This window comes from Pieris brassicae, chromosome 5 (assembly GCF_905147105.1).
Source record: "Pieris brassicae chromosome 5, ilPieBrab1.1, whole genome shotgun sequence".
In the NCBI taxonomy this organism is placed as follows: domain Eukaryota; kingdom Metazoa; phylum Arthropoda; class Insecta; order Lepidoptera; family Pieridae; genus Pieris; species Pieris brassicae.
The window spans coordinates 13894793-13918874 of record NC_059669.1 but is presented as its reverse complement, the minus strand read 5'-3'; the positions used below and the strand labels follow the sequence as shown (position 1 = coordinate 13918874).

At 36.1% G+C, this 24082-nt stretch overlaps 3 protein-coding genes across 7 annotated transcripts; 1 reads left to right on the top strand and 2 right to left on the bottom strand.

Moving 5' to 3' along the window:
- Positions 1-26: 26 nt before the first annotated feature.
- Positions 27-2436, bottom strand: LOC123710323 (solute carrier family 35 member G1). The gene is made up of 2 exons (XM_045662145.1): positions 2296-2436; positions 27-2220 (listed from the first exon to the last, which is right to left on the bottom strand). The coding sequence occupies exon 2, from the start codon at positions 2208-2210 to the stop codon at positions 1176-1178; it is 1035 nt and encodes a 344-aa protein (XP_045518101.1). The 5' UTR covers positions 2211-2220; positions 2296-2436; the 3' UTR covers positions 27-1175.
- A 1085-nt stretch (positions 2437-3521) lies between these two features.
- LOC123710023 (zinc finger protein 2-like) lies at positions 3522-23034 on the top strand. 5 transcript variants are annotated; one of them, XM_045661676.1, is made up of 15 exons: positions 3522-3853; positions 4724-4876; positions 5401-5580; positions 6367-6609; positions 10649-10924; positions 13975-14164; positions 15219-15396; positions 16973-17046; positions 17227-17366; positions 18352-18516; positions 19352-19489; positions 20010-20087; positions 20662-20727; positions 21303-21377; positions 22892-23034. In XM_045661676.1, the coding sequence occupies exons 1-15, from the start codon at positions 3716-3718 to the stop codon at positions 23006-23008; spliced, it is 2211 nt and encodes a 736-aa protein (XP_045517632.1). In that variant the 5' UTR covers positions 3522-3715; the 3' UTR covers positions 23009-23034. The 5 variants fall into 5 exon arrangements, with proteins under 5 accessions (XP_045517632.1, XP_045517633.1, XP_045517634.1 ...); XM_045661677.1 differs by having other exon boundaries at positions 3728-3853; positions 4656-4876; XM_045661678.1 differs by lacking the exon at positions 3522-3853 and adding an exon at positions 4202-4294.
- Positions 11404-12590, bottom strand: LOC123710024 (dnaJ homolog subfamily B member 13-like). Its single transcript, XM_045661683.1, has one exon. The coding sequence runs from the start codon at positions 12518-12520 to the stop codon at positions 11501-11503; it is 1020 nt and encodes a 339-aa protein (XP_045517639.1). The 5' UTR covers positions 12521-12590; the 3' UTR covers positions 11404-11500.
- Positions 23035-24082: the final 1048 nt, after the last annotated feature.

Below are 24082 nucleotides of genomic sequence, written 5' to 3'. Positions count from 1 at the left end.
TAAAACAATTCTTAAATATTTAATAGCGCAATAAAAACAGTATAGCTTTTGTTACTAGTTGTATTTTATATTCTAAATTACATTGTTACTATGATAACTTTCATTTTAATACCAAGTAAAATATTGATTGGTAAAAAAAATGTGCATGATAAACCATTTTATTTTATATCTGCTTAACCATGTCATATATTCAATTAAGAGTACTGTGAAGACAAAATTAGTAGAATGAAAACTTATATTTACTACAAGGATCAGGAGTTTTTGGGCCTGTGCTATTTTATTTAAGTATGTTTAAGCTTTATAATCATGGTAAGCACAACCCAGACATGCAAGATAAGGCCAATAAGGAACACAAAATGGTAGGTATTAACTAGATGCCTAGCTTATATTTCTAGCACTGAATTTTCAATTGTAAGAACCTTATACTGAACTTAATATGTTCAATGCACCTTACAAAAGAAAATTGAGCCCTGTGTAGTCAGATCTAAGTATTGCAAGCCTACACTAAAAACATTTTCCTAACATGAATTACATAACTCCAGCTGATAAGTTTATGCCTACTTAAATTTGATGCATTAACAGTAAATATAAGTAACAATGCTATAATTTAAATAATTGAATCAAATTACTATATCATAATTTGTGCAAAAAAATAAATATGTTTTTTGCATTATTATAAAATTATGTCAAAATGAAGTATCATCCTATAAAAAATAAACTAAGTTAATAATGCAATATCTATTTACACTACAGGAATCATTTGATTTTGGTACAGGGGTACATTCTATGCCTTACCGAACATTAACATATAATTTTCATCATCCCATTGACTCAATGCTTGTTAATTTAAACTATACATTGTGTTTATTTAACAGTCTTTGGAGTATTTTTTTAAGTACTAGAGATTTTATAAAAATTATAACATCAGTGATTTAAGAAATAAAAATTGTTATCAATATATAAAAAACAACTTTGATAACTTAGTTTAAACTTACTTAAAATATCACTTCATAACTGACTAGAAGGAACTAAATTTGAAATTTTAAACATTATCTAGGCCTACATTCAATATACTTCCGACTACTAAAATGGAACCACAATATGTTTATACTAAGGCTTCAAAAGACACCATTAGAATAATTTTAATGTATGAAAAATATAAAGTATAAGAATATTTATTGTGCCAAAATTCCTAACATTTTTCTTAACTGTGACTCAGCTGGGAGAGCTAAAGCCCATTTACGTAAACCTACTAATAATACTGAAGAAAGAACTAAGACAGCTCCACAAACTGAATATTTACTTGGTATCTCATCAAAAAACATTACTTGCCAAAGAAAAGCAAATACAATATCTGCAGACCTTGCAATAGCAACTGGACCGGCTTGCTCCATTTGCAAAGACATAGTCAGTAGAATTTGTCCTAAATAACTAAATAAAGCTAGGCATACAACTAGAAGCCGTTCTGTACCACAATTTGGCATACACAAAGTGCCAAATACCACAGAAACAAATAATGTTTGTAATATAGCAATAGCACCAAAATTAGTCATAATAACAGAGAAATGTAAACCTTTAAGCACTCGTAACAACACATAAGCATTAGCCCCAAATATTGTAGAGACAAATGCTGCAATGGCACCTCGTAAACTATCATAATTTTCATTGCTTTCAACTTTTTCCTCACCAAATATATATGGAGGATGAGTGATTAGTATTACACCAACTAGAGTTAATATTATAGAAATTGTATTCCAAATACCACATGGCTCTTTTAAAAATACTCGAGCGAACAATGCAACAAACACGGGTACTGAGAAAACTATCACTGAAGCATCCGCCAATGGCATATTCCGAAAAGCGTAGAAGCTTAACATTAGTCCTATGGTTCCAACAATAGATCGTAGTATAAGTAGTAATCGCTTGCCTTGTGGAAATATTGGTTGTTCAGTGTAAATAACAATCGGCACAGTCGGCAATAAGACACCAATAAAACGGAACATTGCCAGTTGGATTGGATCTATGTTAACTAGGCTTTTCACTATTACCGAACATAATGAAAAGAAAAGCGAAGATAATGTGGCCAGGAGTAAACCAATGTATGGACATCGCTTTATCAAAGGTCGTTTATTCTCGAGAAGGTTTGGCAAAGTTTCATCGCTTCCAACAGATAAATCTACAAGATGCTGAAGTTCCAAATGCTCCGGCATAGCTATTTTTCTGAAACAATATATTTTTAGTATTTTTAAGTACTACTAATGTATTACTCTGTTTAAAACAATCATATGTACTTACGAAGGCGAAAGAAGTTGTCGATTTAATTTAAATGTACTTTACAGACTTCATATTATCTGATTCATTACTTAAATTTCTATGAATGTAGATTTTTTTAAATAATTCACAAATCACAACACTCCCAAAACTTATCGACAATTATCACAGATTACTTACGGCTTGTGAAAATTAAAAACAATAATGGTACCACAGACTAGGAATATAACCGTAGAAAATAATAATATTATTACGTTTTTGACCCGTCATGCTATGCTATAATGGTTGAATTTCACAATGGTGGTCGAAGTTGATTCTTGTAAGTTCCGGAATAAAATAAAAAATATTAGTATTTTTTCCCAGATTTATTATTTCTAAGTTTAGTTAGATTATCTGTAATAAAAATATGATCAGTAAAAAACCATGGCAATATCAAGCAATATTAAAGTTAAGTGTAACTCTACTAAACTGGAATTTAAAATTTGTGCTTTAAATTACAATATAAAGTATAAGTGTGATATGCTCTAGCACTATGTATTAAGGATTGAATAATTTATGAGATTTTATATTATGTCGGACGAAATAAATGTTGTGAACGTATACACCGTGGTCTAAATAACATATTAAAGGTCCCAGATCATAAACCAAGAACTATTAACTTTTACCCATTATATTTTAATAAGCTAGTAATATTATGAAACAAATATAAAAATATACTATACAAACATAAAATCTTTAATCTAGGCCCCAGGTACCTACTAAAATCTTAAGAAAAGCTCAACTATAAATTAGCATACACCAACTTCTTTAAAAACATCAACAATTTTTTCTATAAAAAATAAAGAATGTTTAATACTTGAATGTCTCTTGAAATTAGTAAATCCCATTGACCCACGATCCCAATATTTATTCATGTTATTAATAAAAAAAATTTAAATAGTTTTAACTTTATGCTAGTTGCTAAAATTAATCAAAGGGATAAGCTAGTTAAAAACAAAATATGAAAATAAACATTAAATCTTTATTCATATTATTATTGAGTATGAAAGAAGATAATATAATAAAGGATACAAAAAAAATATTATGTTTAGAACGCAAGTCGAAAAGTAATAGTAATTATTACGTAAGGAGCAAAAAGAATAAGACCGATATAGGTCGATAACATAATATACCTGTCTTTGTTTCTCTCGCAGGTATAGACTACTAATGCTGTTTGTTCGTTCAGCATTTGTCCAATCGCCATTCCCCACCCGTTTCGATTACTTCGAGCATGTGTCTATCTTCCTCGCGTGCATACATTTCTAAATATATTTGTACAAAGTTTCATTTCAAATTAAAGTGTAATGTATATTCTTATGTTCATTACAATAAATGTATGGTGACGGAGTAGGAATTTATTTGTGTTTTTTGTGAACCTTGAACAGTAAGGACAATCCTTAACAATATGGCTGCTACGGAGAAGAAAGTGCAAAAATATAATTTTGATAAAATATGTCGCGCCTGTTTGCAAGTTAAAAAGGATATGAGACCATTATTCGAACAGCTGACGGCGACGATGTTGATGGGGATATCAAAAGTGCAGGTGAGATGACAAATTTAATAGTGATAGGCATTTTGGGGTGTATTGTTGTCTCTTTCCCACTTATGCAAAGCCATATCTTACTCGTTTGTACTCCTCGAGTCATCTTTGTTTAGAAATCATGGGATAGCGTCATTTCAAGTTTCTCTTTTGTGCATAATATTCTAGGAATTCGATTGTGAAATATTCATCTGTCCTCTTCCTACCTTAGGTACCTCATAAGGGGCGAGTGAGATAAAAAAAAAATAGTTGTACCTAGATATATTGAGGTGCAATGATGGGCGTTTTAACAATAGCAGATTTTTCGATGCTCGGATTTAGCGTCCAACATTATTGACCACTTTAATAATGGTTTATTGTTCTTATACTGGATAGTTAGGTACAAGAAAGTTATATTTTAAAGAATTGCTCTATTGATATAACGATAAACGAACGAAAATAAACGTAGGTTCATAAAAAACTAGTACTAGAACCGTGTTTCAATTAAATTATATTCTTTAAAAATATAATAGTTTTATTTAAGTATTTAATAAATAATACATCAAATGAGTCCTTGAACTGTATATTTACTGATACATTAAAAGCTAGATAAGTTTTCTTAAGGTTATTAAGATAGGTCAGTTGCCTATTAAGTATAACTCATTTTCTTTAAGAATTTACAGTCCACTAAATAAACCTTACTGTAATATATACTTCCTTTCAACTTAAAGATAGATCTTCCAAAGATTTTAATATTTGCTTTTTAATTAAACTTGCACTTATGAAATTATTATATATAATAATTATGATTTTTTTCCGTATTCAGTAAAAAAGAAGTGATCACAACAGCGAGTGAAAATATAAACAAATATTAAAAAAATATACAAATCGTAGGTCGCGATCGGCGATGGCTTACCAAAGCAATTATGTCTTCAATGTGTACATCAGATCTCAAGATGCTACACATTTAAGGAGTTGGTAGAGAGAAATGACGTCATGCTCCGGGAACAGAAGAGGCAAGATGACGAGGAGTTACAAAAGGATCAGGTATTTTAAATGACCTGCTTAGACAATCGATGCGGGTACTTTGTATTTTTATTTTTACTCTGCAATATTGAAGTTGGGATTCCTATCGTTATTTGGAGTTATGTAGTATTCAATTCAGACTCAAGTCAAAATATTATTTATTTAAGTGACACAATGGACATGAATATAAAAAATGCTTCTATATTTACTTTTAGTGCTAGTATTACATTGAAGGCAGAAAAAGAGATATGAAGATCTATTAATAAAGTCTGTATCTCTCTATTTAATCCCGAAGTTTTTTATGACATCTGTGTGACAGTAGTTATTATTTAAAAAATTTAACAAACATTTTGCCAAACAAACAATAAAGCCCAGCTAAGCAATTTAGCACTAAAATCTTATTGGATTATTTGAATCTCATCCATGGAGCTTTAGGAGGCTATTAGGAGCTAGCTGGTACAATACTGTACTGCAAAAATTAGAAATGTAATAGTGTATTTGTCCATAAATCTACAAGCATGCATATTAATATTATCATTTAATAGTTACAGGCACAGAAATCCCTGTCAATCACATGTTCGGAAACATCACCATACATACAATTCATCGAAGTGCCTAGCTTAAATAATAGTCAGAATATTTTGGATGGATTCTTTGATAACACTGACACAACTGCTGATGTTACACAGGAAATACTGCAGAAAGAGGATTTTGATATAGATAAGGTACACAATTTTTTATATTCAGTTTAGAGTTTTGTATTTGTTGACAAAGGGTCTGAGGAATTACTCTAACCCCTTTAATTATAAGAATACATTAGTCTAATTTTAACCACCGTTTCAACTAAAGTAAGCTAGCTTAGTAGTTAAAGTGTGTAATATTTTCTAATAAATCATAAGACAGCTTCCATATTATGTACATAGAGACAAAACATATATAGTTTATGTGTTTAACAGTTTATTTTAACTTTTAAATAATTATTAATATGATTTATAAGGGTAAAATTAATAAGGAATTGCTTGTTTGTAAGTTAATATCTCATATCTCAGTAGGTATGGGATAAACCACATATTTATTGAAAGACTACTATATATATAGTCAAATTTTGTATTCACTGAAGGTGAAATTGTGTAGAAACTAAACACATGATTTATCTTAAAATATAATTTATTTATTGAAACATGTTATACACACTATAATAAAATAATAAGAATAAACTTAAAAACAATATGGGCAACAACAGGTGGCATAATCGCTACTAAGTGATTTCTTCCAGGCATGTGTAATTAAATTTAAAACAAAAGTCTAAGAGAGCAAAATTTATGTTATTATTACTAAGCCTTAATTTAATTACATCTGTCATTGTATGCATTCTTTTAATTTGTATATCTTGGTGTGTTTAAAAAAATTGTATGCATGTTTGTTTCCTTTTTATTGCCACCGTGTTATATGAAATATTTCTTACCTTCTGCCTTATTTTTCTTATTTCTTTGTTATTGTAATGTTTTCAGCTGCAATCCATCCCTGACCAGCCGAAAGAAGATGAAGCCCTCAACTCTGATGAGGAGAACTATCTCCAAATGGTGGTGTTCCAGTCCACCACCACCGCAGCTGGTCGCCACGTGTGTAACCTCTGTCACAAGGAATTTAAACACGCGCGGTGGCTGAAGCAGCACCTGAAATCACATACAAATTGGATCAAGGCCAACTGCAAGAAGCCGCCGATGTGCCCCATTTGTGATAGGACTTTTAAGGTGAATTAAATAAATTTAAAGGCCGCCAACGTACTGTGTGTGTCCATAGGCGGTAAAAAATATAATTTATTGATGTAGGTAACTTAATGCACACATATGAGCGTCAGAAAAAAAATGTTTCTAAATTTCTCCCAGTTCTCCAATCAAGGGCATAGAATTTTTTTTTTTTTTTTTATAAAATAGGGGGCAAACGGGCAGGAGGCTCACCTGATGTTAAGTGATACCGCCGCCCATGGACACTCTCAATGCCAGAGGGCTCGCGAGTGCGTTGCCGGCCTTTTAAGAATTTGTACGCTCTTTTCTTGAAGGACCCTAAGTCGAATTGGTTCGGAAATACTTCAGTGGGCAGCTGGTTCCACATAGCGGTGGTGCGCGGCAAAAATTGCCTTGAGAAACGCTCAGTCGTGGAACGTCGGACGTCGAGGTGATACGGGTGGAATTTTGTATTTTGCCTCGACGTCCGATGCTGAAACTCAGCTGCAGGTATTAATCCGAACAACTCCTCTGAACACTCTCCATGGTAAATGCGGTAGAAGATGCAGAGTGACCCCACATCTCTACGCAACGCCAAAGGATCGAGCCGCTCGGAGAGGGATTGGTCATCGACGATTCGAACCGCTCTTCGTTGGATACGGTCAAGTGGAAGGAGCTGGTACTGGGGAGCCCCCGCCCAGTGGTGAGAACAGTATTCCATGTGGGGCCGTATTTGCGCTTTATAGAGTTGCAAGCGGTGGCCCGGAGTGAAGTACCGTCTCGCCTTACTGAGCACACGAAGCTTTTTGGAGGCTAATTTAGCCTTTCCCTCCAAATGACCGCGAAACTGAACGTCGTTCGATATGTCAACGCCAAGTATTCCGATGCTGGCTGTGGCTTCAAGAAGAGTGTTTTCGAAAAGAGGAGTAGCGACAAAGGGTATTTTTTTCGCGGAAAACGCGCAAACTTGTGTCTTCTTGGGGTTAAATTGGACTAGGTTTAGTCTACCCCAGTCCGAGACTCCACGTAAAAGAGTTTCGACTTCAGACACAAGTTTGTTCCGGTACTCATCGACAACTGCCCGAGAAATACCTGCCCGGCCAGTGTAAAGAGTATCCCCAGTGCTGTCGTCCGCATAGCAATGAATGTTGCTAAGTTGCAACATGTCATTGATATGCAGAAGAAACAGGGTCGGGGACAGAACACAGCCTTGTGGGACCCCAGCATTCACGGGTTTAAGGTCGGAACATGCTCAACAAGCCCGTAGGCTGGAAGCTTCGAGAGCAGTGCTTTGTGCCACACCCGATCGAAGGCTTTCGCTATGTCCAAACTAACCGCTAGTGCCTCCCCCTTGGACTCAATTGCCTCTGCCCATCTATGAGTAAGGTATACTAGAAGGTCACCAGCCGAACGACCACGACGAAAGCCGTACTGATAATCGCTAATCAGCTGGTGGCCCTCTAGATAACTCAAGAGCTGGCCATTAATAATGGATTCCATTATTTTGGAGAACAAGGAGGTTATTGCGATTGGGCGATAGTTGGATGGATCAGAGCGATCGCCTTTTTTAGGGATCGGATGTATCGAAGCGGTCTTCCAGCACTTCGGGACAGTGCCGAGCGAGTACAGGTACCGGAAAAGGCGCGTCAGGACCGGAGCCAACTCAGGAGCACATGTACGCAGCACAATTGGAGGGATACCATCCGGCCCGCTCGACTTATGAATGTCCAAGGAAGATAGTGCTCTGCGAACAGCACGTTGCCGGAATGTGATTTCCGGCATTGAGTTACCACACCGCGAAATCGCCGGTGGTGATCTCCCCCGGTCATCCAAAGTCGAGTTGGACGCGAAGAGACAGCCCAAGAGGTCGGCCTTCTCCTTCGCAGTGTGGGCGAGCGAGTCATCCTCTCTGTGCAGCGGTGGTATCGATGGCTGACAAAAATTCCCTTGTACAGCTTTGGCGAGAGACCAGAAGGCTCGGGTCCCAGAAGGGAGTTGGGCCAATCTCTCGCCAAATCTGGCGATGTGCTCTGACTTTGCCTTAGCGATTTCCCGTTTGAAGGACCTGGAGGCTGAGTTATATGCTTTTTTATGTTCGCTGGTATTGGCATCACGAGATATCGCCGCTTCCACCCATGCATTAAAGCATTCTCGCTTTCGACGCGATGCCGCCTTGCAAGAACGCTTAAACCAGGGCTGTGACTTGCCACCGATCGGCACCGCAGAGAATGGAATAAAAAGTTCCATGCCCTGCAGAACCACTTCGGCGACAGAGGCAGCGACGGAATCTGGAGCTTCCGACGAAAAGCACATAGGCCCCCAAGGGTAGGACGCAAAGAAAGACCGCATCCCATCCCAATCTGCTGACCGATAGTGCCAAATACGACGACAACCCGAAAAATGGGGCCGAGGAGGGCGCGTAGTAGGCACAGTACTCCGGACCACACAATGATCCGATGAACCCAATGGCGGGTCAACAGAGACTTGATAGGTCTCCGGATGTGAGGTCAGCAGAAGGTCAATCGGCATGGTGAGCGTTAAAATCGCCAAGTATCACGATTTCAGCGGTAGGAACCCCTTCGAGCAGGGAATCTGTAGCCATTTGGATGTGCTCAATGAGTCGCTCAGTTTCGGTATTTCCGCTATGGGACCTATACAGGCATGCGTAGAATCGCGGATGGTCATCGCAGTCTACGCGCAGCCAGAGGCTAGATAGGTCCCTTCCTTCAAGCGACCCGAGGCTACGAGAACAGATATCCTCTCTGACGTACACGCAAACTCCCGCCCGCGGCACAAATGAATGTTCCAATTTGTACCCCGGGTAGGAGAGGTAGGATGTATCAGCCGGGAAGGATATCTGAGTCTCAGTAAGGAAGAATAAGGCCGGCTTCGCAGTTTCGAGGTGAAAGTGAACCGCGTTAAGATTAGAGTTGAGCCCCCTAATATTGGTAAAGTCCACTGAGAGCGTGGAAGGGGATGCCTTCGGTAAATTCTTCCGTTTGCCCCGAGATCGAAACCTATAGTTTTGAGCAGTTTTTGCCCACCCCAGAATACGAAGGGCAGCCTGTGTATCCACCACCGAATACTGATTGTTCCGATGATGGACGCTCAGAGGGGGATTCTCCACAGCGGAAACGTGTGGTACCCCCCTGGGGTAATCTCTGTTTAAACTGCATCTTCATATTCTGGGGGGGGGGGAATTGATGGGCTCCGGGAGTCTCACTCACCGCACGAAACGCGAGTACAATAAGATGAACCTATTGCATCACTTCACGCCGGTTTTCTGTGAGACAGTGGTACTGCCCCGGTCGTGCCTGCCCGATTGGCTGAAGCCCGAAAGCAACAGCATGGCACTCCCACTAGGAAGGGGGTTGACTGACTGCACTGGTGAAATAACCTCTGTCACAGGTTATTTCATCAGTGGGCGATGGGGTCGTCACGTCCCGACGCCAAAATAATGTAAGAGAAGAACTGGCAATAAAATCTCGGTCACTCTTTTAAATAACCAGAGTTCCTTACACAATGTTTCTAATCTGCAACTTCAGCATCATGCTCCTCATGACATGTAAAAGCCAATATGAACAAAAAATATTATATCCGGTGATCCTGTCTGCTGTTCTGTGAAAATCACTTTCATATAGAACAGATATGAATATAAAAACTCTAAATATACTATCTGTACATTAAAATTTATGGAATGCATTACCTTCCATCATCAGAGTACCATGGTTGTTCCAAATGTTAGGTCAATTTTTTCTGCTGTTATCATACTCCTACAGTGTTGGTCTAGTGGCTTCAGCGTGCGACTTTCATCCCTGAGGTCGTAGGTTCGAGCCCTGGCTGTGCACTAATGGATTTTCTTTGCATGTGCTCATTTAATACGCTCGAACGGTGAATGAAAACATCGTGAGGAAACCCGAGGAAAAATTAGTTAAAATATTTTTAAAACCAGTTACCAGAAAAATAGTTAAAAGTAATCTTGGTAGTTAAATGTAAAGTGAGACCAATGATTCAATAAATAAATATATTGAATCATAGTTTATATTACGGTTAATTCAAACAACAGGGTCCAGGGATGTTGAAAATGCACATGCGTACACACGAGCAGCGCCCACCCAAGCAGCCGACTTGCTCTGTCTGCCAACGGACCTTCCAAACAAAAACATTACTATACAGACACAGGCAGACACACTTTGAGCAGAAGACCCATCAGTGTACGGTGTGCGAGAAGCGGTTCTTCAGCGGTTACGCCTTGAGGTCCCACATGGCCCGACATAGGGGTGAAAGGCCATTTATCTGCGCCGTGTGCTCAAAGACCTTTTATAATCCTACTGATTTGAAGGTAAGTCTGTTTATGTTTAGCAGTTTGACTCCCCCGAGGAAAGGAGTCCTTTCAGCTGAGCTCTAATCTTGGATACCATAATGTTCATAGTATTGTCTTTGGTTGGTTACGGACAGTGTTGGCCTAGTGGCTTCAGCGTGCGGCGCTCTTCCCTGAGGTCGTAGGTTCGATCCCCGGCTGTGCACCAATGGTATTTCTTTCTATGTGCGCTTTTAACATTAGGAAAACATAGTTTAACACAAGGAAAACATCGTGAGGAAACCGGCTTGTCTTAGACCCAAAAAGTCGACGTGCGTCAGACACAGAAGACTAGGTGATCCTACTTGCCTATTTGATTAACAAACGACCATGAAACAGATACAGAAATTTGAGGCCCAGACCTGAAAGGGTTATAGCGCCATTGATTTATTTTTATATTTACTTATATATATGTACAAATAGCTTTAATCTGGTTAAAAAATTATTATCTTACAATAATGTTCTCTGCTTGAAAGATAATTTTTATTAAACAAAATTTAATCAAAATTGATTCAGCTGATAAGGGTTAACAGAAATCAAAGAAAAAAAACTGTATGATCATAGTTTATAGAATGATGTCGTAGACAAAGTACCGCATTTCAATTTAGCAAATTTCTCATCTTCCTCATCCCTGACTCTGAAGGCTTCCTCAAATGCCTTCTTAGTACGTTTGGACAAGTATTCCGGGAACACTATTTGAAAACGTATTATCAAATTGCCCTTCGCTTTTTGAGGGCAAATGGGTACTGGCAACCCCTCGTCTTCTAAGATCTTCTCGTACATAGGTGTTACCACATCAGAGATTTTAACGTGCAAGATTCTGTCATCCAAAGTTCTGATGTCTATCATAAAACCGCACAATGCTTCCTGCAATGTAACGGTACGAACCATTAGAAGGTCGCTCAGCCCTGACCTGACAAAGCGCTCGTGTGGTCTATCTTCTGTTATGAAGACGACATCTGCTGGAATCCTTGTTGGTCCCTGATCGCCTTCCTCCTTAAAACGGACCTCTGTGTTTGGATAAATGCCTGGCTTTATGGGAATTGATAGGACTTTCTCTCGCAGCTTCAACTCGGAACACGTCTCGTCTGTGAAGACTAGGCGTTGTATTTTCATTTTCTTCAAGCCCCCTTTGTAGACCTCCTCAAGGGATAAAGCAAGAGGTCTGACTATTGTGGGGTCCTTTTCTTTGTAACCCTTACCGAGGGGGGAGTCGAACATTGGTGGGGGGTCTTCATAGTAGTCTAGAAGGTCTGCGTATGGATTTGTCGTGCCAAAGAACTCTTCGAATGTCCGTATAGGTTCTCCATGATACGAGTAAGGCTGGATGTATTCGTGGGGCCCTGGTACTCCCTTCTTCAGGCCTTCTTCTCCGTATTGGTCGTAAACTGCTCTGTGTTCATGATCGACTAATACCTCGTAAGCTTCGCCGATGAGGGCGAAAATTCGGCGCATGTTGTCGTCATTGTCGTATCTTTCGGGATTGTATTTTAAGGCGAGTCTTCGGTATGCCTTTTTGATCTCCAATTGGCTACATGAACGCTTCACGCCGAGTATACCATAATAATCAAATCCCATTTTTTCTATAAATTATTACTTAATAAATGATTGTATGTACCTATTTGACGTTGTCATCAAAGATGTATTTATATGTCATCTATTGGAAAAGTATTTAATTTATTCCTTTTTTTTACGATCACGATATTGTATAGGGCCACATAGTTTACTTGGCTAAGAGCGTCGCTGGCATGGGTATTAGTATTGACAGTAAATAAAAATTAACAATTATAAGGGGAATAATTGGATTTCATGCAGGCTAACTTAATAATTTATTGAAATGTCTTGATAAAAATTGTTTTATCATATATACATTGGTATATTTAAAAAAACTAAAACTTAACTGATATAATAGGTTTTGTTACGTGTACTATTAATACAATATCTTTTAAGATACTTAACAATAATTAAAACTTTGCCATTGTAAGTAATGATGCAAGTTATTTTATTTTTATTTGGAGGATATAAACTGACAATGTCAGTTTGACATTGCAAAATGGCGACGGTAATACCAATATCAGCCGCCGGCCAAGAAAAGTATACTGTAACATGTGTTTTAGGGGGCGGTTTGATTAGATTTAAAACAAATATTTCTGATTATTCATAAGTTAAGGCTTTATTAATCAAATTTAAGATACATAATTTCAAGAAGCTAACACTTCCCTAGGCAAAGATGGCTTCGCACTAGTCCGTATGACATACCATACCTGTAAATTAAATTATACAAATACACATTATACTTCGATCAAACTCGGGCCTCCGAGGAAATTAAAGACTGTAATAGACTTCTTCTTCATAGTTTTCATTTCTGAAAGTCGTGCCGTGTCTTAAAAAGTCCTACGATTATAGTCTGACTAACTAACGGGTAGGAGATCTACTCTTGCCATGACTCTCCCCTTTGCCAGCTTGTCGGGACTATTCGGTTCTCTCCTGGCAATATGGCCCAAGTGGCTAAGCACCCGTTTGTAAATGATAGTCAACAGTCTTGTGGTGATGTTTGGTTCGACAATGGAGTTATTGGTTCTTTGGCAGTCACAACATTCTCCTCTAACATCCCATCTTAAATGCCTCTATCTCTGTTCAGTTTGACTCTTGTAATTGCATATAAATGTAGGGCTCAGTGAATAAGCGACTGCGACCCAAAAAATTTCTTGGGGTCCGAAACGAAAATCTTTTTTGTTCTGTGCCACCTCTTGCCAATCGCTGCCTTCACTTGCAACAGGTCCTTTTTCTATAAGACAGAGCAGGAGGCTCACCGGAAGTTATACCCGTGCCCATGGACGCTATTGCGACAGAATGCCAGAGGGCTCACGAATGCGTCGCCGGCTTTTTAAAAATTGGTACGCTTTTTTTCTTGACGGACGTAGAAGATTAGAACTAAGTAGGTTTGGTTCGAAAATACTTCCTTCTCCACTCCGTCAAGCTTCGGCAAAAAAAACACAGAAAGCATTGTCTAACTTCTTCCTCTATTACAGGTACATTTCCGCCTACATACCGGTGAAAAACCACTAAAGTGTTCAGAATGTAACAAGGCGTTCCGTCGCCATTCAACGTTATGCCAGCACATGAAGAAACACCGCGGTATAAGAAATCACGTGTGCAATATTTGCAACAAAGCCTTCTATGAAGTGTCGAAGCTTAATGCGCACATGCGCATTCACACAGGTTGGTTTAGTTTATTTGCACAATTAAATTATAATGTTAACAAAATTATATAAAAAAACTATGTCTTGTCTTTATTGCCGACCACACGTCTACATCGGTTTTAAAGAATTCATAGATAATAATAAAATATCCAGAATTCTCTTCACGCGTATTATTTTACACGATTCTAAGAATACATGTCGCAGACTATATGAATTAGCCGTTCAATCAAGGAAAATAATATACTAACCTTTCCCTAGCAATATATTTATGATAGCCTTTTAATAAATTTAAGAAATTAATCAAAGAAAAGCTGTGTAAAAAGGCTTACTACAAAGTTAACGATTTTCTAGTTGATAAAAAGCCTGGGACAGGCTATTCTAGACGGGCTATTTCTAATTAATTTGCGATATTTCTTTTAAAATAAGTGTTGTTTGATGATTTGCTATTTTAAAAGAGTACCGACAGTTTTACGCCGGTTTTTTTCTCTCGGCCTACACCTTCTGTCTTCTTTGCCGATGAGTAGGGATGTCTATTCAAATTTAATGACATGGAATAAGTGATACCTGTATCTTATGTTCTATAATAAACATATATTTTTAAATCAAGAGCCTAGCCTATTAACTAAACAGCGTAGATTAACTAGCGGCCTGTTTTCCTAGCGTTTTTTTTGTACATTTACAAAACGTTATCACATTTTTTGTAACCTTGATCATGAGATGATGATGATTTTTCCGATGATGAGATGATGTCTATCGAATTAAACCCAGAAAATCAAATATTTGTCTCAATTAAAAAAAAAAACATTTAGTTACTCAACAAAAATTTCACGTAATATAGTTTTTAATCCGCCCAAATATATTTAATTATCTACTTTAAAATTATTCTATTATTCTTATTTTATTTACATTTTTTTCTCTTCATTGCTTACACTGCTAACTTTTACTATTATTATTTGTTTCTACTGAGTATTAGATTCAATTCATTTCAATGGGGAGAATATCTTCTATACGAGCAAGGTGACGGAATGTATTAAACTCATATGTCAAGTTCTGTATATCTCTACGTTTTTCAGGTGAAAGACCGTTTGAATGTCAATTCTGTGAGCGAAGATTTGCTCAACAATCGGCCTTAATATACCACCGTAGAACGCACACGGGCGAGAAGCCGTACAGTTGTAAATTGTGTACTGCGAAGTTCACTACGTCATCTGCGAGAAACAATCACTTGTTGATACATACGGGACATAAAAAGTAAGTTTGACTCATACGTTAGGGAGCGTTCAAGTATTACGTCACGCATTTTTTTTAGGTTCTTAACCCCCCCCCCCCCATGAAACGTAACGTAACGTTTTCTGTATCCAATAGTAAAAGGTTTCGTGAACGACCCCAGTGACTCTTTATACCTAAAACTTACCATTCTGTATAAAGGGATAAAGTACTGGGAAGTCAATTATTATTATCAATAACGCGTAATTCTATCCCCACCCCGCATCGTAACGTTTTACAAGAGGACCCCCCCCCCCAAAATTCGTTACGTAACACTTGAACGCTCCCTTATATGTAAACACCAAATTTATTTATTATTTTTATTAAATAAAAACTAAATTTCTTAACCTAGTCTGTGCAAAGAGTACCGAATTCTTGATATTTTATTCTCTAAAAATATATACATACCTTTATTAATTTTCTAGGTTGTGGGTCTTTAATGACGTAAGTGGTATCAATGTTGAGTCATCTCCTTATGGGCCAGGATTAAATTAAACGAGTAATTACGTGACTATTATTTATTGCCTAACACTCGTCTAAGCGCAACGGGGCCCGGAGGCAACTGACTCGCGACTCGTAATTTTCACACGTCGACAGTTGTCCCCACATCAACATAAAATAATTTGGTTGTCTGTAAAGCTTTACGGACGATAATTTTACGTGAAGATTTCACAAGAAAATAAATATGTAAAATTGCATACTTTTATGAATTGAATTAAATTATTATCATTATTTTGTATTATACAAAGGAGTTAATTAAATCATGATCTTTCTATAAATATAAATTAGCATATAGTATTTGATTTATATATTATTCAAAGAACAAATGACATTGTATCCCTAATCAAATTCTTAAAATGCAAGAATTATTTACCATTTGTGCTGCAATTGTTGAATTAAATGATTAAACCCCGATCTATCTATCTCTATCGCTTGGTCCGCGCTCTCGCTTGCAAGCTCGGCTCAGGCATGAGTCATGTTTTTTCATGCGTACGGCCGGCTTTCATTGATTACTCCTATCTAAGGCCCGTATTCTAGAATGTCAAACATAAATTTAGTTTCAGGAGCAGACAATAAAAATCTGTATGAAGTTTGACATATTTAAGCGTCAAGACGAAATTGTAACTTCGAATTAGAATATAGATAACATAAATACCTTAGATTAATAACTTTTTTGAATCCATATAATAAATTTGTTATTTAAAAATATGTAGGTAACATATTGAGGTCGACAAACCAGCAACACCGTATAAAAAGATAGTTTTAATATACTGTAAGCATCAGGCGTTAGCTGCACTATCTATCATTATTAGCATTCTATTTTTGAATGAAAAATATTGGAACCATGCGAAACTGGACTAAGAAGTGACCGCCGCTAAGAAATAAAAAACAAAACGCGTGAAAGCCGACACAACCACAGATAAGAAGTAAAGACTTCATAAAGTAAAGAATTGGCGCGCTTTCTAACAATTTTTTTTATGCCGTTACTTAAACCTAGGTTTGAAGTGCGTGAGAATATTTTTTTGTTGAACTATTATTTTATTTGTGTTTATTATTACAGATTCGTGTGTCCCATCTGTCTCAAAACCTGCAAGTCTCGGACGGAACTTCGATTACACACAAACAAACATGCCGGTAATTGATTTAATAATGCCATTTTATTTATTTATTACTTAATTACTAATTTAAGTGACGAATACTATCTAAATAGGATACAGTCTTTGAAAATATTTTTTTAAATTTAAATATACTTAAATAAAAAATGTATACTTTAATTCTTTTTATGAATTTTTTATATTTTTATTTTAAACATAGAATCAGGTGCCTTAAAGAAGAATGTCAAAGCACAAGAGAGTAAGCAAGAAGAGCCCACCGAAGCAGAGAAGACTGACGAAAAAGACGAGAAGAAAGAAGAAGAAACAGAGGAACTGGAGACTCCTTGTCAGAATCAGCAGGTATTTTTATTTTCACTGAATACATAAGTGTATTTTTACTAAATTAAATAAGTATTAATATGTATGTATATTCGTTAAATATCTTTGTTAGTCAAATGTTTTTGGTAAAAACTTAATCAGTGACGTCACAATTTTAAATCAACATTGTAGAAGCTACTTTATATATTTCTTATGTAATAAAATTATTCAATTTTATAAAAATTAATTGTTCGTTATCGGTATATGTAATAATATTGATTTTGAAGTATGTGTAAAACCAACAAAGACAAAACTTAGTACATAATATTTAGTATATTATTTTTGCTTATGGTTGCCTGGAAGGAATCTCTTGTTAGCGATAAGGCCGCCCGTCGCCTAACAACCTATTTTTTTTATATGTATATTTAAGGTATTCAACTGTAAATAAATAAATCCATCATAATTAAATTGATAAATATAGAAGTGTTTTACCACATATGGCCCAAAATATATGAATAAACACAAAAAAAACACTATTACCACCGTCGCGTACCACCACTATGTGGTACCAGCTGCCGCTGAAGTATTTCCGAACCAATTCTACTTAGGGTCTGTCAAGAAAAGAGCGTATCAAATCTTAAAAGGCTGGCATCGCACTTGCGAGGCTTCTGGGTAAGTGTCCATAGGCTGCGGTATGATGAGTCTCCAGCCCGTTTGTTTACACACAAAAATTATAATAATAATAAAAAAACTACAAAAATACATTAAAAAAAATAATTTAACTATTTGCATCAAGAATTGAATAATTGGTACTGTGTGCAAAACATCGTGAGGAAACCGGGCTTGCCTTGGACCCAAAAAGTTGACGGCGTGTATCAGGCCCTGGACTGATTGCTTGGCTTCGATTGGCAAATGATCATGATACAGACATGAGGCCCAGACGTGAAAAGGTTGTGGCGCCACTGATTTCTTTTTTACAAATTACTTTATAATATTAAAATATGAGTAAAATTGAATGAAAATATAGGAAATGCAAGTAGTCATACAAACTGAGGGTGGTCAACGGCGCTTCAAGTGCGGCTTATGTGTTAAGAGCTACATGTACTTGCATAGTTTGAAGAAGCACTTGCTAAGTCATGTGCAAATGTGTGTCTTCAATCCCGACGGCTCCGAGAAATTGTACGCGTTTAGGGTGAGTTTTTTTTAAATGTTTTTGATGTTTCAGTGATTTTTCCTAAGTGCCCTAACATAGGTAATTTGTTTTGCAATATTGCAACATGTATGCGTGTACTGGTGTTCACACGTAAGAAGTGAAACTTCTTTATGACCTTTATTTTTCGAAAAATGATGTACTGTATGCAACTTTACAGAAATTGGTTAAATAAAGTTAAATTAGATAAAGTTTAACAAAAGGATTCTATTATCATAGACATGAATACAAGTAATACAGGTGGTAGGGACAAGAAAATGATGGCGCGTAACGGAAAAATGTGACGGTACTTTTTTTTCCAACGCCGATAAAGAAGTTTCACGTCAAAAACTTAATATCCATGCATGCCGTTATAAGTTGCTACTCATAAATAATGTATAAACGACTGCCCGAAATTTGATGTTTTTTTGCTATTCTTAAAGTTAGTTTAAATATTTTAAAAAAATCCTTATAGCCTAAAGGAAGAGTCCTATGTCTTAAATATATGGACAAAGTTGTGCTAAAAATATATATCAACTACAAACGTATAAAATAAGTGTATAGTAGTAATTGAACCTTGAATTATTTACATATAAGAACATTTTATTTTTTCTCGACATTATAGTATCGGCATAGTCTATAAGGATAATGTATGTATATGTGTAATAAATAAATAATAACTTTTGATAGTTATTTAACTTTTTTACAGTATCCAACCGATAGATTTTTAGTCCCCTTGTTTATCTTAAAAATTCCGTTTATACACAAATTCATATAAATATTATAGTAACATTAATTTACGTATTATTCGTTCTCATTGTGTTTCTTTGAATCTCAGCAACAGCAACAAATGGTACAAGAACAACAGCAGCAACAACAGCAACCGCAGATACAGCAACTGTTGCAAGTTCAGCCGCAGCAGGTACAGCAGCAAGTCGTTCAACAACTCGCCGTCCCGATTCATCAACATATACAGGTATTTACAAATTACTCAAAGCTATAAGTATTATTAAGTGTGTTAATCCATTCCAAGGTCGAGGGTTCGAATCCTAGTGCGTCAAAAGATTAAAAATATCTGTTGTTCGTACTAATTTAATAACAGCAGCTGAGTTTCATCATCGGACGTCAAGGCAGAATCCGTCCACCATGATACCATCCGTATCACCGCGACGTCCGTCGTTCCACAACGGAGCGTTTCTTAAGGCATTGTAGGCGCGCACCACCGCATTGTGGAACCAGCTGCCCACTGTAGTATTTCCGTACCAATTCGATTTAGGGTCCTTCAAAAAAGAGCGTACCAATTCTTGAAAGGCCGACAACGCACTTGCGAGCTTTCTGGTAATGTGGGTGTCAATTGACATCTGATGAGCCTCGTTTGCCTCAATACACAATAAACAATAGACAAGATGCATCCAAAGAGTTTACACTGTAATTAGCAAGTTGTCTTTTAATATAGGCCGCCATTTCTATCTTTACAAACAATATATTTTTTACAGAATGTCCAACAGCCTTATCCAGTAATATCGTCCGTCCAATCTCTACAATTGCAACAAACACACCAACATATCAACACTGTAAGTTTATTAATATAATCTCTAGAACGCGTTTTCGTCCCTCATACAATGCGATATTTCCTATGACTCGGATATATTTCAAGTTATATTTCTGTAGTGTGAAATTTATCATTAGTCAAGGCCATAATTAGTTTTGCGTACATTTGCATCTGTTTCAATTGTGTTCCTATAAAATAAAACTTAATAACTGAAATAAATTCTTTATCCTACTTTTTTTAATGTTCATAATGCGAGAATACAACGCGATTTCCTATAACGCGGTTCTGGTTTACCGCGTTACAGATGGATGACTGTAAATGCTTTTAATTATCTGTGCCACGATTTTTCGAAGTCTGAAACAATCAGGATTAGAGATTTTATAGGGGCAATAATGATAACTCAAAACGCAAAACTTTTTTAACTGCTATTATTAAAATATATTACTAAAACTGACGCAAAATGTGTAAATAATAAAAGCCACTAAATTTTAATTCCGTAAAAATCTGACAGCTATCATTTTTTTAAATGTCAGAGATTAGAAATTTTACTTAACATTTTTATATAAAGATATAATTCAGTTTTTTTTTTGTTATAGCAACCCCAGCAACTTCAAGTACAAACAATACAAATACAACCGCATCAGCAACCCATTCAAATACATGTAAGTATACTCTGTGTATCCAAATACGACTTGTTAAGATTTCGAATTGTTAAGCTGCCTGCTAGATCTCGAAATTTATCTTTGATTTTGCCATTTTGTTAATAATTAAGCCTAATTTATACCTTGAAACATTCATTCATCTTTAAAAGCCTGAAAAACCTCTTATATAGAATAGGCCTCCTTCAACTGGCTCCATCTCTCTCTAGACTAAGCACGTTCCTACCAATCTTCTCCACTAACTTCTTTAAGCTCTTCAGCCCACCGTGCAAGAGGGTAACATCTCTTTCTTTTCCCTGATATAACTTTTGGTTTTCCGATTGTAGCGTAACAAAATGTTTTTAAAAATAATTTTCAATAGTATAATTTCAAATGGTTTATATATAACATAAATTGTGTAAAATTATTTCTTAAAAATGCATTACAAAGTATTTACAATATTGTTAACCTACATAGTAATAACAATAATTAGTAAATTTGATAAATAGAAAATTAATAAAGTTTGGTCCCTGTGTACCTTTAATTAAGCAAGACTTATTGGTTTCTGGTGAAATAATATGACTGTTTTTCTATAAAAGGCGGTCGGAATGCAACAAGAGCAGTTGCACGTGGCGACATCTTCCTGTCAAACGATGTTACCAAATATATTGCAGGTAATTAAAATGTACTAATCTATATAAATAAAAATATATCACAAAATATCTTAAACGAAAAACTCGGACGAACCAATTCGAGTGTTTTTTATTTATTTTGTTTGAAGATATTTAGGCAAAATGGGAAACTATTAAGAAAAATTTAAAAATCTGTTTTCATTTCGGAATTGTGAACCGTCTATATGGGGAAGTATATGCAAGTGGTACCAACATATGGGTTAGTACTAAAAAGATAGGCTTAATAAAAAACATCCAGGCGAAACGAAGTTTGCGGGGGCAGAAAAAATAATTGTCAAATTATTGTGTTTGTGTCTGATAATATGAATTTTATTTTAGACTAGCGGACCCCACAGACTTCGTTCTGTGAAAAAGATTTGAAATGTGGCAGTTTTTTGTTCCTACCAATTTTATAGTCGGCGCAAAAAAATCTCATGAGGGTGATGTTTCTGCCATCACCCTGATTATAGGCCGATGTGTGAGGTTCAGCTCGGGTGACCAAAGTATCTTCGTTTCCACGAACTTTGGCCACTCTTCTGTGACCCACTAAAAAACTCCGACTGGGATGTCTGCTAGAGGGCTTCAAACTAAGAGGCGAACTTAGGATTCAAACCTGATTGGAAAATAATATAAAGGATAGTGGGAACCTAAAAGTGACAAATATTTAAAAATTGTGTGCCTCATTGATATATTTTCCTATTAGTATGTATTCAAATAATTTTGCTCAGATAGGGATATTAAATTAATAATTCAAAAATTAAATCCTTTTTCTAACGCGATTTGTTTGACAGATGTAATGACGTGAAAACATATGCATTTTATGTCGCATGCCGAAACTAAAATAAAAGAAATAATATCGCGAAGCCAACCAAATTAAAAATCAGTACTAATGATCTATAGCCCTCACATTTTTTGACTATTCAATTTGGTCGGGTTCGCGCTATTATTACTTGTTGTGTTTCGGAATGCGACATTGCTTAGTGACAACAGTGAGTGCTTGTAATTAATTTATTGAATGGCAATAAAGTTGATATATAGATTAGCTTTCCTTACCAGAATCATTGATTTCCGTTTGTCAAAATTTAGTATTTTTAAACTTACGCGAGTCCTACTTAGTCACGACTTTTGAGATATGACATGATACGTACATATTTCATGTCATAATATTGACTCATTATAAACTTTAATAAGTTTTATAGTTTAGATTTAAAGAAGTTTATTCTTAATTTATACATACATTTCACTTACATAAGAAATAATAATAATATTAAAAACATAAAAGTAAAATATATCACGCCACCATCGTACGCTGTTGTACGCCATCTACCAAAAATTTAGACATTCACCACTGGTCCATGCTACTATTTCCCGTATATTTTTGCGACCGTATTCGTAATTATTTATGTTTACGAAAATAAAAATAAAACTTTTTGCGGTAAAATACTGTGGGATGATATGAGGAAGTATTTTGAATACGTAGAAATAAAATGTATACTAATTTATGATATATTTTTCAGTTGCAAAATGGCACGGTTGTGTCTGGACTGTCTGCGCAAGAGTTGAGTGGCGTCGCACATCGAATTATTTTACAACAACCCCCTCCTCACCCGGCCGTTTACACCATACACCATTAGTGATAAATAGATTTTATATATTTAAACTGCGTTTTATTCAGTTGAAGTCCCCGAATATAGTACATGGGCCGGACACAAAGAAAAAATATTAGACACCATAGATTCATGAAGAGTACATAGTGTAAAATAGTTGTCGGCGTGTCAGGCATAGGCCGACCAACTACTTGTTGACACATCCATCAAAGTTTTTAGCGAATATCCTCATTATTTAGATGTATTATAAGCGCTCTCTCTCACTCGCACCCGCTTGAACAGGTGCTATAGTCGACGCATATTGAACCGAGGCTTCAGTTTATAAACCATATTTATCTGTTTGTCTCGCTCGTACTAACAGGTCTTATGGAAAGGTGTAGTGATGTGCGTAAGAACTGTAGAGGTGCATATCAATAACGGACTAGGTACGATCGATAACGCAGTGCGCGTGCGCAGGTAACTTAGTGTCGATAACGAGTTGCATTGCGTGCACTTTCCTACTGTCAGTGACATTATTGCCATTATAGTTTCGGGGTGTCTGTCAGTAGGTAGAAACTGTAAAAATGCTGGATATCGTGATTTCTAATGTTATCCTGAAGAAAATATAACTATACTATAAGGAAGTCCAGGTACTATTTAACACACCCTTACTATCTGTTTTCTGCACAAGTAACCACAATCCAAACACTATAGTCGATGGTCGTTCTTACCTGTGTTGGATATACAAAGAAACTTTCAGTAACAAAAAAAACAAAGGTCTGGTCGTCGTAAGCTTTTGTCCTATTAAGAATTCTCTTTAAGGTTCTCGGCCCAACACAAGATTATCAAATGGTACGAGGAAATCTATTGATGGCGCTGTTTATAGGGATTACCACCCTTAACAGTAATACGTGTAGTGGTATATTTTAATAAAGTTGTATCTAGGTTTCATACTAAACACTTATATATATAAATCTTTAAATTGTTTTGTCTCTTTCTGTCCAATTGTATTTACGCTGTAATGGAAAGAGACAGTTGTGAACTTTAAGTGTGTTTATTGGTTTGTTTTTTAATAAGGGAGAAAGTTGCTTAATAATTAGTGTCAATCAATGGCCATCTTAA

What these genes read in the sequence shown, in the direction of transcription:
- LOC123710023 (XM_045661676.1), top strand. Translation starts at nt 3,716, where the DNA reads ATGGCTGCTACGGAGAAGAAAGTGCAAAAATATAATTTTGATAAAATA. An exon ending in TGGGGATATCAAAAGTGCAG is followed by an intron (nt 3,854 to 4,723) that starts GTGAGATGACAA and finishes TACAAATCGTAG; the next exon opens with GTCGCGATCGGCGATGGCTT. An exon ending in CGATTCATCAACATATACAG is followed by an intron (nt 19,490 to 20,009) that starts GTATTTACAAAT and finishes TATTTTTTACAG; the next exon opens with AATGTCCAACAGCCTTATCC.
- LOC123710323 (XM_045662145.1), bottom strand. Translation starts at nt 2,210, where the DNA reads ATGCCGGAGCATTTGGAACTTCAGCATCTTGTAGATTTATCTGTTGGA.
- LOC123710024 (XM_045661683.1), bottom strand. Translation starts at nt 12,520, where the DNA reads ATGGGATTTGATTATTATGGTATACTCGGCGTGAAGCGTTCATGTAGC.